At 42.1% G+C, this 14,090-nt stretch overlaps 1 protein-coding gene across 41 annotated transcripts in view; it reads right to left on the bottom strand.

The window, feature by feature from the left end:
- The window catches only part of ADGRL3 (adhesion G protein-coupled receptor L3), a 475,677-nt gene that overhangs the window by 161,335 nt on the left and 300,252 nt on the right, over positions 1–14,090 (bottom strand). For 33 of the 41 annotated variants that reach the window (XM_085545165.1, XM_085545176.1, XM_032444015.2 and 30 more), the window contains 2 exons: positions 10,113–10,127; positions 7,566–8,366 (listed from right to left, as the gene is read on the bottom strand). In XM_085545165.1, the coding sequence (XP_085401291.1) occupies positions 7,566–8,366; positions 10,113–10,127 (816 nt within the window). The remainder of the gene's footprint in view (positions 1–7,565; positions 8,367–10,112; positions 10,128–14,090) is intronic. The other 8 variants (XM_085545173.1, XM_085545186.1, XM_085545196.1 and 5 more) reach the window with 1 other exon arrangement.

The following is a 14,090-nucleotide window of genomic DNA, read 5'->3' as shown; positions in this document are numbered from 1 at the left end:
TTACTTGCTGTCACATCCAAAGGACAAGGAGTTGCACAGCTTTCTGGAGTCAAGGGACTCCGTAAAGCCTCTTGTAAAAGTCCAGCAATTATGCGGTTTACTCATTGAATGTCAAGACAAGAAGTCTGGAGAGCATCCAGTGCATTCCCTGCCTACTTTGACTCCAAACAGAAAAGATCAGGGCACCTGTGAATAGTGGGCACAGTGGTGAAGGGCTGATGGCTCGATTAGATGATCTTAGTGGTCTTTTCCAGCCTTAATGATTCTATGATCCCTTCCTCACTCTTATTAGTTAAGAAGAGGAAAAAAAGGCATGGCAGCACTGCTGAGCACTGGCAGCATTGAAGAAGTTAATTTGAAATGTTGAACAAGGCTTCATGAGACGAGTCTTAATAAGTAGCGCTAAAAATATTACAGTATTCATTTTCAGAACAAACACAATCAGTGGCAGACATGCTAGGAGGGCCATGGTGGAGGTATTTTCAGTGTGGAGCAGGAAAAAGGCTGATCATGAAAAAAAAAAAAAAGAAAGAAAAAAAAAAAAAACAAAAAAAAAACAGTAGCAAAACCCCAAGGTGCTATATAGAATAATTAAGGTTAGAAAAGGCCACTAACATAATCTAATCCAACCATGAAATAAGGAGCTATGTCCCCATGCCCTGAGCCAGGTTAGTGGCTCTGCTGCCACACCAGAGCAGAGCTGCAGTGAGCACAGAACATTTGCATGCCATGGTGCAAGCCATGAGGAATTAGCTGCAAAAATATCATGTAGGTTGAGAGGGTATTGCCTTGAGAAGAAACCTGGCAGATTATAATCATCTTTTAGAGTAAGAAGAGAGGAGATGGCAAATGTGACAGCTCAAGAATGGAATATCCTGGAATTTGAACCCCCCAACCATGCACAGACAAACCAGAAAAACCTACTGGCCAAGGGTTATATCACGTATTTTTTGCTAAAAACCAGATGCAAATCTCTAATGCTCCCAAAGTTTCTCCAGTACATGATGCAGCCCCTTCCTCCTGCAAAAGCTGCCTCAGTTGTTTACTCCAAGTCACTTCTGGCACACAGCTCCAACCCACACTTGCCCCTGACATAACTGGGTTTGGTGAAGAGGATTTTCATCAGACAGAGAAGCTGTGGTGGATGGCAATGCAATAACCTGGTGGTCTTGAACTTAATGAAAGGACAATTAATTTCAGCTCCAGTCTGAGTCCTGAAGCAGCACAGCTCACCGCAGAAGAGGAAAGCTGCTATCCTTCATCCACAGTTAATGTCTCTTTCTCTCTGCTATCACCCCACTATCTGCCACAGTACATCCTATGCTTCCTGCCACAACAGCCGCTTCGGCTTCTCAGACATGTTCTTGGCAACATGCTTTCCCCCTCCTGGTGTTTGACAGGATTATGAAGTGCAAAAATCACCAGCCTCCTTTTTTTTTGAAGCTTGAAAGTGAAGTTTTGCTTTATCATTTGTCTCTCGCTGCCCTTCCCCTACATCAAGCCATCAGCCTAGCCACAAAGCCCAGCTTGCATTCCTGTGTTTCCTGGCCTGTGGGGACTAAGAGGTGTGACTTGCCTGCAGATTTCATGAAAAATTCACATTTGGTTTGGAACAGGGACAGCTGACCTCCAAAGAGACACATCAGCAGCCCAGTGTTTCTCCTTGATGGGTTAAGCCTGCTGTACCATCTTCCCAGGCTGGCTTACATAGGAATACAAGGGCTGCTCTGGATGGCCAGGCTCTCTCCCATTCCACACCCACTGAGAGGAGTATGCTTTTATTTAGGAGGAGGGAGCAACCACATATCTGTCTGTACTGGAGAGGCACTGAAGATACTCCCATTGTGCTAAAAAAACAGCAAAAAAAAAAATTGTTATGAAATTTTTCCAAAAAGACAGGGCTTTGAAGCTGAGAAATCTTGCCTTTTAGGGTGGGGATATATATATATATATATGTGTGTGTGTGTGTGTGCGCGCGCGTGTATATATATATATATATATACATATATATATAAAATAAAATACAATTTATACATATAAATTTCTTTTTGTGAGAAGGTACAGAACTCAAATTTTCTGGCCACGAGCAAACATTGCTTTTTGAAAAGCATCCAGCAGTGTGATTCTTTGGTATTTTTTAATCAAGTACTGCTTTATAAAGGGGAAACAAATTAAACAGGACAAAAATGAACAGATAGCTCAGGCCTCAAACTGGTGAATAAATGTGATTCATGCCCTTCTGGATCCCCTTGCACCCCGGTTAGGTGAAACACCCTCCTCTCTTTCTAAGCCTAGGGTATTGGCTGGCCAACTAACATAGGTTGAGATGCCAGCTCTGTTAGGAAAGATGCAGTATCCCTGCGCTGCTTTCTTCACCTCTGTACTTAGCCACATCTTTCTATCATGAATAGTAAAAAGGAGACTGAAATATTTATACAATAAATGGGCAAATAGTGGAAGATAAAAGCCAGGACTCCAGATCATAATGTGAGTTAGCAAAGGTTGCTGAAAGCAAGGGCTGATCTCTGCAAACTTCCAGCAACACTGTGCAGCCAGCAGCTGTCACTGTAAGCAACGAAGAGGAACAAGAGCGAGAGAGCTGGGGGATGCTCCTGGATGGGAGGAAAGCAACTGGAAAATAAAAACACAGGAGAAGCTACAATTAAACACTCAGCAGCTCCCCAAAACCATCCCCTGTCTGCCAGGAGAAGCTGCTCATCAAAAAGGCTCAGCTGGCCTTTTAGAATGCAGCCGGAATCTTCCGAGATGCTAAGCATGTCTTATCGCAATGGAATCACGGAGCAATGGCAATTCATATCCTGTGCACAAGTGGGATTTAAGATTGGGCAGCCCTCACGATGTATTTCCCAAGCAGGGCTGAGCAGCATTAAAGGCAAACATCATAGGAAGCCTCTTCCAGCTACCTATTAGCACGTGACAGCTTTGAAACGTTCAAGATCCTCTGCCCACTATCCACATTACTCAGCTGTCAAAGTAAAGGCCTCAGATTTATGATGTGAAAATTACATTTTAACGAGGTGTCATATGTGTTTAAAGTTCTTATTCATCACCATCCCGCCACATCTTTTACCCAAGACACAAATGCACTTAATTAGCATATTATAAGGACAGAGGGTTCACCTTATCTGCATTGTAAAACTGCTTTAGGAAAAGAAACCACCACCCTTACTGAATAAAATGGATGCAGTCACATGTCAAGAGAGCATTTTGAGATATGGAAGGCAAACGTGAAGGATGGAAGTTTGATGGGCACCCTCTGAGGTTTTTAAAGTATCACAGATATGGATGGAAGCTTCATATCACATTTCATCACCAGGCTGGCAGTCCACAGGGTTAATATGCAGTATAGGAAAGCCACTTAAGCGCAAAGAGGCTTCAATACAAGTCATATATCAAGTCACTATCTTCCTTACAGATAGGGCACACTTATTTATTAACATCATACATCCATTAGCAGCCGATATCTCATTTCCAGGGTCTCCTGAACAGAACTTACATGGGAAAAACAGAACACCTCGTCAAAAGCAGGATGTCTGTATTTTCCATCATGCCACGGGAAACAGCCAGTAGCCCGAGCAGAGCTTTACCAGCAGCAAACAGCCATGGCCTTAAAGCACTTTTCTCTACAAGGTTCCATTTCTGCTAGCTGCGTGCCTGCAAAGAGCTCTGTGTCACCGCGTGTCGCTGCCAGGACACGCAAGTGGTGCCCTCATCCTGGTGCCAATTTACCAAGGGAGCTTACTGCAGCTGCCCACAGAATGGAACACATGTGCCCTGCTGAGGGGGCTGATACCGAAGTCAAGCACAGAAACTCCAGATTTTGACACTCATTTACAGTGAGATGTAAAAGCCCATTTTTTTCCCCAAACAATGGTGTAGGAAAGCCCTGTGACAGTGAAGACCTCAAGTGTGTACCAAACCTACCTGCACAAATAGGCCTTTAATTAAAATACACAGAAAATGTTTAATCATTGTGAAGAGTCAGAGGATATGACTCCTGTCTTTCCTACAAGACAAAAGACTCCCGCCCCCCGTTTTCCCTGGATGGTCTGGGAGAAGACTGCAAATGTCTGAGTCAAGTGATCTGGAGCCTCCAGCACCTGTTTTTATTTCCCATATCCTTGAAATGTATGATACTAGAGATTTCAAGTATGTTTCAAATACGTTAACTGGCTATTTAGGTTGCTAAATATATTACTTTTCTTGTAACAATGCATTTTTGGTTTTAAGAGCTCTGTTTTTAAAACTTTACCCTTAATTGCTTTTTAACAACCAATTTGCTTGACCCATCAATTTTACAATCTCTTGTTTTCTAATTAAGCAGATATTGTTTACATATTTTGCTACTCAAGCTGTAAAGCTATAGAAAATATCTGCAAAATGCATGCATTCTCTCTTTGAACGTCACCTTTCTTAAGGAAACTGAGAAATGATGGCAATTTTGAAAGAGAAAGGAAAAACGTATCAACAATCTGCTCTTTGTGGAAGTATGTTAAAAAAGGAATCTAAAAATACAGCCCAGATTTTCACTGCTTTCCCAGTATCATACAGGCTCCTGTTCTGCTCTTTGTTGGAGGAGTCATGACAGGTTTAATCCAGCCACATACATGTATGTATATTCATATATATAAAGAAATTCAGTATGAAATTTCACATTAGCCAAGAATTGTGTTTGTTGGATCCTAAAGGGGGAGGTTCAGATTGGATATTAGGAAAAAATTATTCTGAGAAAGAGTGTTGATGCATTGACAGCGGCTGCCCAGGGAGGTGGTGAAGTCACCAACCTTGGAGGTGTTAAGGAAACATGGAGATGTGGGCATGGTGGGGATGGATTGGTGGCTGGACTGAATGACTGAATAAGTTCTTGTCTAACCTTAATGATTCTATGAGAAAGAGTCACACATCTTGTCTACCAGCTTCTCTCACCTCAAAAGAATTAGGTGTTGAGCAAGTGTTTGCTCCCCTACCCAACTCAAAACCAGTGCTTTCATTTGACTAACTAGTAAAATAATGCTCCCACTAATCAGGCTGTGCAAGTAATGGAGCACTGAACTCCCTCTGCAAATTCATTCTCCTTTGCTCTGAAGCGCCTCAGCCCCATTCTGGCTGTCAAATCAAGGATTTCACTTTCTGCCAGTGCAGCCTTCTTACTGAAGTCCTGCAAACTCAGGAGTGAGGTAAAGGGACACCAATGCAGTTCTGCCAAACAATCTCAGTAATTTTCAGATAAAAGAAATGCATGTAAAATTTAGCTTTGTGTCCATGTTGCAAAGCTATCAAAAGCGTACAAAAGGAACATCAGAGATCGCTTACCAGATTCCCTGACTCAACTTAACCCTCTTTTTCCAACATCCAAAGCCAAAACCTACTTCAGCTTTCCATTTCAGAGGATAGTGGGTTTTAAATTACCAACCAAACACCAGTGAAATCAAAGGGACTTCAAATCCCACCCAAACAGCATGACACGGGAATAACTCAAAGCCTTATGCTTAAGACATTCCCAGCCCTTTACAAGATTTTCATCTGCTCTCCCATCTCATTAGCTTACACTCTGCAAGGAAAATTGGATGGGAAGGTGTATAGTGACAATAATGAAAAGATGGTAGTTGTAAATACCCAAAAGGTTATTTACAGGAAAAACTCACCCGTATGGAAGCCTTTGGTCTACTGGGAACCACTGAGACAATCTCCACCAAGGAGCGATCTCCAAGAGATGCTGCCTTAGTGGTGGTCAGCCCTTGAATGAGGTCTAGAGGAGGTAGAGTCAAGCTCCACCCCTTCTGGGAGCACAGCTAAATTACTCTCACCTGTGTTCCCACAGCTGACCCAACACTTGCCTCAGCTGATTAATCAGAGGTTCAGGCTATGATTACCAATTTCTCATACAGAAGGTATTTCATTTTCTTACCAATAAATAAATAAATAAAAATTAAATAATAATAATTGAGTTTTTCATTTAAAAATGGCTTTTTTGGATTAAAGATGCTTTTACTGAGAACAGTCACTACATGAAGAAGAGGCAGTAGAGAGTCCACTGTAATACCTGTAAATGAATAATTGAAATAGAGAGAAATCCTGTGAAATAGGAGGGATGGAATTGATTTTCACTCCTTGGGGATAACCAATAACTCACAAATTGCTCCGCTTCACTCGACCACTCAGAAAGTACACGCTCATCATTAAGTTGGAAGAATGAAAAGTGTTACTTCATTTCTTGCTCATTTTAGACCTTGCAGAGGTCAACACCATTGAAAGGGTCCCTGCTCTTCCCTTAAAAGTCACTCAGGCTCATTCACTTGGTTCTTCAAGAAATCCTTCTTGTCTTCCTTATGTTTTTGTATCAAAATTGGAAATTCATTGCTCAATTACAACCTCTATTCCACCCCTCCCCAGATTTTCATATCCTCAGTTTCTTTCAGCATCTCTTTTAAAAACATGTTTGACAGGCTGCACATAGGAAAAGAAAAGCTCATCAACAAAAACATCTTTGCTCCTTTTTTGGCAATCTGAATCCACTCTTCTGCTTCTTAGTCTTTCTCATCAAAAAATAATATTTTGGAAATAACAGTGTTACTAATCATCTAGTTGACTATCTAAATTATACTACTTCCATCTTTCTCATTCCTTTCTCAGCATCTCTAAAGACATGGTCCTTCACAGGAAATACTTGAAAGCTCTGACGAAAATAATTTTATGCACAGCAGTACCCATTTATAAAAGGTTTAGCATGGTCTGGAAATTTCTGGCCATAGTAAGTCTAAGTCATGTCACTAGTCAAGTGGCAACTGTGAATGCAATACTTGGAAAAAGATGAAGATGGTAATCTTAAGTGACTGCAAACCAAATGATTAATTGACAGTAGTTTTGGATACCAAAAAACATAGAAATGCTGGACATACTCTGAGAATGGATAGGATGGATGTTTCCCTCTTAGAAAAAGTATTGTACAACGTCAATCTGAATCATATGCTTTGAAAAAAGAGCAACTTAAAAGAAATGAAAACAACCAACAATTTGGAATATTTTGCTATCAGTTCCTCTCCTGATTCTAGAAACGCACTTGTGGGTGCTCACATTCACAATAATTGGTGGCTTCTGTAAAAGGCACATGCTCCCTCATCTTAATGAAACTAGCTAGCCTGCAATTTGTCCCATGTTGTTTGCAGTGAACGCATCTTCCATGCTTTGTTTTGCCAAAAATTCCTGCAGAAGAGGTGATGATCTTATGTATGCAGCAAAATTCAATTAAGAAGAAAATAGTGTTGCTATTCCTCTGATGTGAAAAAGAACATGGGCATTTGGAGACTGTTTTAGTTTAGTTCTGGGTAGTGTACCTCTTTCTCTATTTCATTTTGGACTAAGATATTAAAAAAAAATATTCCACATGTATTAATGTCTGAACATCCATCATAGGTATTGCGGTAGGGCTTAATTTACAAACACATGCAGATCATTAACACAGGAGCATATTTCAATTTCACACCCAATTTGTGAGAAAAACAGAAATCCCAGTTCACATTTTGGCTCAGTATTAAAACCCTTACCTGCTCTGCTGTCCAGCGGGCCAAAATCCAAGGAATACTTCACTACGTGATAGTTGTTCCATACATAAAGAAGGTTGTCCCGGGGATTATAATCCACAGCAGCAATGTACTGATAGGAGTTTGGAAAGGGCACATCCACCATGCTATCCTTGCTTTGGTCAGTGTTATATATGTAGTCTATTTTATTCCCCGTGGCTTCATTGTCATCATCTTCATACACAGACTTGACCACATATAAAATCCCACAGATCATAAACGCGTTAGAAGCCGACCTCTTGTCATAAGCAGTATCCCATGTCCCTTCAATCCTTAATGTATAAGGGTTTAACTGGCTAATGACTATTTTGCCATTATTTTGTTCTGTTGCATAGATTACCCACAGCCCATTCTCATCCACAGCCAGGTCTATATCAGACTTGCCTCCCCAGCGGTAGGGAGAGGTGTCATGGTAATTTGCATTAGCTATGATAGCCTCCCCACTTTTTATCCTTGTCCGCAAGTCAAATTTGACTATATTTCGGGTTCGCTCCTTGTTGAAGAACAAAGCCCCGTCGTACACCACAAACCCTGTGCCGTCCACTCGGTGCGGGAGTTTGTAGGTTGTGGTTGGCCTCCCAGCGATGAAGTCATCCTTGGAGGAGTACTCTGTCAGTGTGTCTGTCCGATAAGGCGTCCAGGGCATGTAGTAGATCTTGTCAGACGCCTGCAGTGGGTCTTTGCACCAGGCACCAGACTGGTGGTCGGATTCAAACAGGTGTTCGCTCTGGTATACTCCTTTTAGCAGTCCAGGGCAAAGGAAAACTGTTGGAGGGGGAAAGAATTTAAAACAAAAACCAAAGTTAATGAGATTCTGGAGGTGGTTGGACCAAACTTCTCAATAGTCTGCAGTTCTGCAGCAGAGGACACTCGAGGTCAGAGCAATGCCCTGTAACTGGAGACCAGCCATCCTGCTGGCCAAGCCTCTAGAACAAGACTTGCTCCACCAAATTGATTGTTTTTCTGCTTTTTCTATCAACTTTGGCTCATTTTCTTGTTACTTTTCAAATCTATTTTTACAGGTGTACTTACTTGGACCGCTCGCCTTTGTAAACTCTGAAATGAGTATGTGCCCCCAAAGGATTTCTGGGTTTGTATTTCCAGATTACATTCTGCAGTGAATCTGTACCTACTAGGTGAAGGGGTAAACTCCGGGGGAATTGTTTCACATAGTTATTTTGAACAGCCCACTGCAGAGTGGCCTAGAAATGGAAATGAGAGAAAGAAATTCCCATCCTTACGGCCCAAGTAGTATTAAATATTTAAAGGGTACCAATAGCAAAGGAGAGGTGAATCCCTTAGCAACTCAGAAGAGCATTTAAAGCAAAGGGAGCAGGAGGGAATACCCAGCTACAGACCAGTATTGGAACTAGAGATGAGGCTTCTGAAGCTGCTACAGGACACACGAAACATGCAGTCCACACAATTAAAAATGAATGATGTATGAAGGCTGGAAGGAAAAGGAAGGAAGGAAGAAAGGAGAGAAGGAAGGAAAAGAACTGGAGAGTTCCCCTGCAAAGGAACCCGAGGTCTAGATTTTAATCAGTTAAAAAATGTCCTGTTAAATATAGTAGTAACTCATAACTTAAAAACATATACCTTCTATTGTTACATGAGAGGAGTGGTTTGACTAACTGGGGTGCTTTGCTGCTCAGACTTCTGCAGGGATGGCCGGCCGGCTCATGGCTGGGGCATGCCTAGGGCTTGGGAAGAGGTCACCCCTGCCCAGCTGATGCTGGCATCCCAAGAATGCCAATGCCTAGAGTCTGGTCGGCTGCATGGGGAAACAAAAGGGGCACGGAAAGGATGTGCTGAGAGAATCACGCTTGTTGGCCTTCACTGTGCACCTCAGCATCCTCTGACCCGGAGGGCTGCACATACTTCAGGGGGAGAATATTTGTCAGTTATTTGCAATACCGATTTTCAGGAACTCAACCACCAGGATGAGATGCAATGGGGAGCTGTGAAGAGGCATCCCACCCAAGTTTCTGGTAGCACAGAGCTGGCAGATGGGATCCCGCATTTGTGCTCCCCGCTTGGAGTGTAACCAATTATTTTCTAAAATTCAGAAATTGGTAATATCCTCTGGAGAGGGAAACAGGAGGAAAATCAGATTTAGCAGCTGGTGTAAAAGTGTATTGCCTTACTGGAGTCTCAGAAACCAGCACGAGCAGCTGACAAAGGGGTGCCATTTCTAAAAGGCTTTTGCGGCATAATTAGATATACTTATGCACATACATATGTACGCAAGCTTTCCAAATTCTTTGGGGCAGGAGAAAAGTGAATTATCTAAACTGTTGAATAGAAATTTAATGAAAGAAAGTGGTACCGGGAAAACTTTTCAGCAAAAATGAGTTATCTCATGAAGTTGAGCAGCAGAGAGACTAAATAAACTTTAACAAAAAAGTAGTGAGAATTAATGACAAAGTATTTCAACTAAAACGTTAAACTGTTAAATAACTTAGCCTACACATAAGTAATATATATATAATTTGAAAGGTATTTAATTACCTTTTTGCTCCACTTCTATTGTAGAGAGAGAAGTAAAGAGAGAAAGGAGAAAAGAGAATAGATTAATGGTACTGTATTGGCCAGGTACTTTTCTTTACCTCTTTCATACGAAAAGGAAGATTTAATAATTTACTTTAGATACTGCTATAGTATGTGAACATTTTATATATATAGGTATATTTAAAGCCTTCCCTCTGATATACACTGGATAACATGCAGACAAGCTGAAGAAAATACAGACATAATTTCACTTTACAAAAGCCTTTAAAAGGAAGAAAACCAGCACTTGAGACATACCAAGCCCCCTAAGTGCTCTGAGATACCTCAGTAGCAGCAGCGTTGGACTAAGTTCATGGAACAAAATGAAATACCCGTACTCTGAAATATGACTGATCCAGATTTATGTACAGAACGAACTCTTCCAGGGAGAAATTTTATGAAATATACATTGTCATATATTTTGCCAAAGTCCTGTAAGTTAGAGATGCGTACTTTATTGAGCAGGAGAACATTTCCTTATGAGACTTATAGAGAGCTTAGGTAGTCAAATGGAACACATTCATAGACATTTGCAGAATCTTGTCTTATGTCTCAGAGAAACAAGCTTCAGCACAGCTCAGAGAAAAAAAACCAAAACTTTCTAAATATTGTATTACTTACATGACTGTCAATGACTTACATGACTGACCAAAAACTTACAATGCTTATGAGTTAACAATATCTAAACATTCTTCAAAATGTCCAACCCCACAACCTGCAGGATATTTTTATGTGAATTATTAACCACTCATAATAAAGCTCCCAAAGAGGCTGTGTCCCTTTGGAGAAAGTCCCTTGCAGACAGAATAAATAAATACAGTGCAAGAATTAATCACTAAATGCTCAGTTACAAGCTTCTATAGCTAACAAGGAAGCTCTGGGGGCCCTCATCCAAAGGCCTCCTGTGAACGTGACACCAATTCCTTTTTTTCACAGCCAACTGTGGCTGCAGCAGCAGCTGAGCACAGCTATCCTAGCAGGATTGGAGTCCTGTCTGTCTTGGCTCAGTGTTTGGCTGAGCCACTCAGGGCAGGATGCTGCTGTAGGGTCAGCAAGGAGCTGGTGCATCAGTTGGATCCCCAAACACAAGCCTGTCTTGTGACAGCTCATGAGCCATGCTGCCAACATGAACCATGCAGCCCTCTTTTACGAACACTTGCCTCTCTTTCAAGAGACACACAGAAAACCATATGCCAACATACTGAGACATCCAGATACAGCTCCTGTGTTTGCTGGTTGGGATGTGTTTTGCACAGCAGCACTCAGGGCTTCTCTGAAAAGTCAGAATATGGCAACGGGAAAGCAGGCCCCAAACACCTCCTGCGCTCCCCGCCCTCAGGTTTGCCAGTTCTGCAGGGCCCCTTCCCTGAAGCAATAGGAGAAGACAGGGCCTGTGAAATATCACCAAGGGAGAAGAGAGAACTTGCCAGTAAAACAGTATGGTTTTGACAGCTGAGAGATCTCCGTTCAGAGAAGCGAGACAGGAATGTAAAGGTATGCACACGTGCTTTGTTTTTGCTTGCCCAGAGCTTGCTCCATCCCCTTCCAGACCGAGACACTTGCCAAATGACTGTCCTCTGGTGCTGCGACTGCAAATCCCTCATGTTCAGAAGTCTCATTCATTTGGATGGGAAACTGCAGTCTAAATGGAAGATCAACAGGCTGAATGATTTCAGGGTGAGACTGCAAATGCATTGGCTAGACATGCGGGTCTGCACTTCTCCATGTGCAGAGATGCATGTCCAGAGCCAGCTATGTAACAGCAGCTCCCAGAACGAACATTTCCAAGCTTAGACGGCCTTTTCACCTGGGCTTTGATTCAGGCTCTTTTCTATCTTACAGCAGGTTGAGGTTAAAGGTAAATGTTTTCACCATGTGGCTGCCAGGACTCTAGCAAGCAGAGACAACGCTTCAGTGCAAGTACCTGACTTAGCAAGGGATAAAGCCAGCAGGACTAAAAGGCACCAGACCAAGCAACTGGAGAAACTCACACAGCAATTGCTCTCCATGTCCCAGGCTGTGGCTATAAGGTATTAATAAAAACATTAAATTTCCCTTGCAAAAGCAAAAAAACTAACACGACAGCCCTTCCAATATATGCCTTCACACAAGAAGGCTGATTTTCCTGGTCTGATGTCTTACTGTAACTCTGGCAGTGCAGAAGGCAATAATTTAGGTTTCAAGATGAGCAAAAGCTTTTGTAATGCTCTCTAACAGCTATGCAACATTGTAAAGTAGGAAGATGGAGGCTTCTGCATGAGATAATGTATTCATGACCAGCTGAGCTGAGTGACCCAAAGCACTGATTACCCTTATCCTGAATAGCCTGCATGTGTTATTAGTGGCCAGTGCCACACCTGGTTCTGTTATAATTCCAGACATTTTATAAGTTCTGGTGAGCTCCTGCATGGCGCTCTTGATGCTTTCCATTGTATGCATTCCAAATACATACTTTCCTCCTGCTGACTGAAGACCTAATGCTTTTGAATTTCACTAATTCCTCTGTTTATACTGGGGACAACATTGTATTATTCGAACAGATTGCAAGAGAAGCTTTAACTTGTTTAATTGTATCAAAAGGAAGGGTTGAATTGGGGTCCAATTATCACATCAGTTATGCAAAACATCACCGTAAATCTGTCTTCACTCAGTAGTGACTGAATTTTGCTAGGTTACAGTTAATTTTACATCTCTACAGTGAGAAAACACCTTAAAATTGCCAGTTTGCAGCACTTACAGCACAGGAGGCCTCTTACCTTCCTAAGGGGGTCTAAGATAAAAAAATCTACATACAGTTATTTCTTTCACAATGAGATCTTCTGCCCCTACTACTGATACAACATTCCTTTGAACAGAACAAGGATATTTCACCTTGATTTCTTAAACCGCTTGCGGGCCAGTGCCGTTGGCTTCCAAAGCTTGAAAGACTGGAAGTAAATCAAGACCCCTTCTGTGAGTCTGCAGGAAGTTACAAGACTTTCCATGCACCCTGACTTTCTCCCATTTCTTCTGATAGAAGAAACCCAGGTCCAACACGTGACTGTCGGCCGCTGGAGCCTGCTGTGCCCAGAGCTGTGCAATCCAACAGGTTCCCTGCCACTCGTTTAGAGAAATCACACAAACAAATTAATTAAATGCTCTCAGCACCACTGGGTAGAGGCTCTGAAAACACACTCCTAATTTCCGGCACAATTAACACTTGAACAACATTAACTGCTCATTTTCTTACCACCACGTTGAGTTGCACTCAACTATTTAAAGCACAAGCATGCCATGGCAGTGGCAGAGTCCTGTAGAGAGCCCTCAATCTGGCACCACTTCAAACCCACAATATGAGCAGAAAACTCCTGGATAAAAATGATCTGAATAGGGGGGGGAGTTAAAATACAATTGCAAAAGTAAATAAAAAGTTGTGCCCTGTGTTTCACCAGCTGTTGTTTTTCAGGACAGATGTTTAATAGCAGAGTAAGTGAAATCCAATCCCTGTTGCTGTCCTTTCCTGATCAAGCTTAATGTACAGAGACTCAGCATTAAACTCACAGTTAATGATGAAATTGAAGGACTTTGAAAGCAGGTTTTTGAGGTTGACCTTAGTAGTATAAGATGCAGTGTTTCAGTCATGCTGAAGGTGCCTTGTGCCAGATGTGACTAACTGCTGCATCCTGCACCCACCATCCATCTTGAACAGGTGCTTGTGGAGGTCAAGTCAAAACGTGTAGCAGTAGGGAATAAACTGGGGAAAACCATTTCCAGAAGGTACAGTGCTGGCTTTGTGCCTTGTCCCAATACACCAGCCATGGTAGCAAGATGGTAACTTTCACATCGTTTATACCTGAGCTCTGCTAAATCAGGCTCAAGCAGTGAGCTCATTCTAATGTGAAAAAGCAAAGTCTGGAAGCTCCCTCATGTCAGTGCTCCTCATGACAATGGCCTTGGGTT

This window comes from Coturnix japonica, chromosome 4, assembly GCF_054131305.1.
Source record: "Coturnix japonica strain WE chromosome 4, WE-NBRP24, whole genome shotgun sequence".
NCBI classification, from domain to species: Eukaryota; Metazoa; Chordata; class Aves; order Galliformes; family Phasianidae; genus Coturnix; species Coturnix japonica.
The sequence above is the reverse complement of the archived record's forward strand: the minus strand, read 5'-3'. Positions and strand labels throughout refer to the sequence as shown.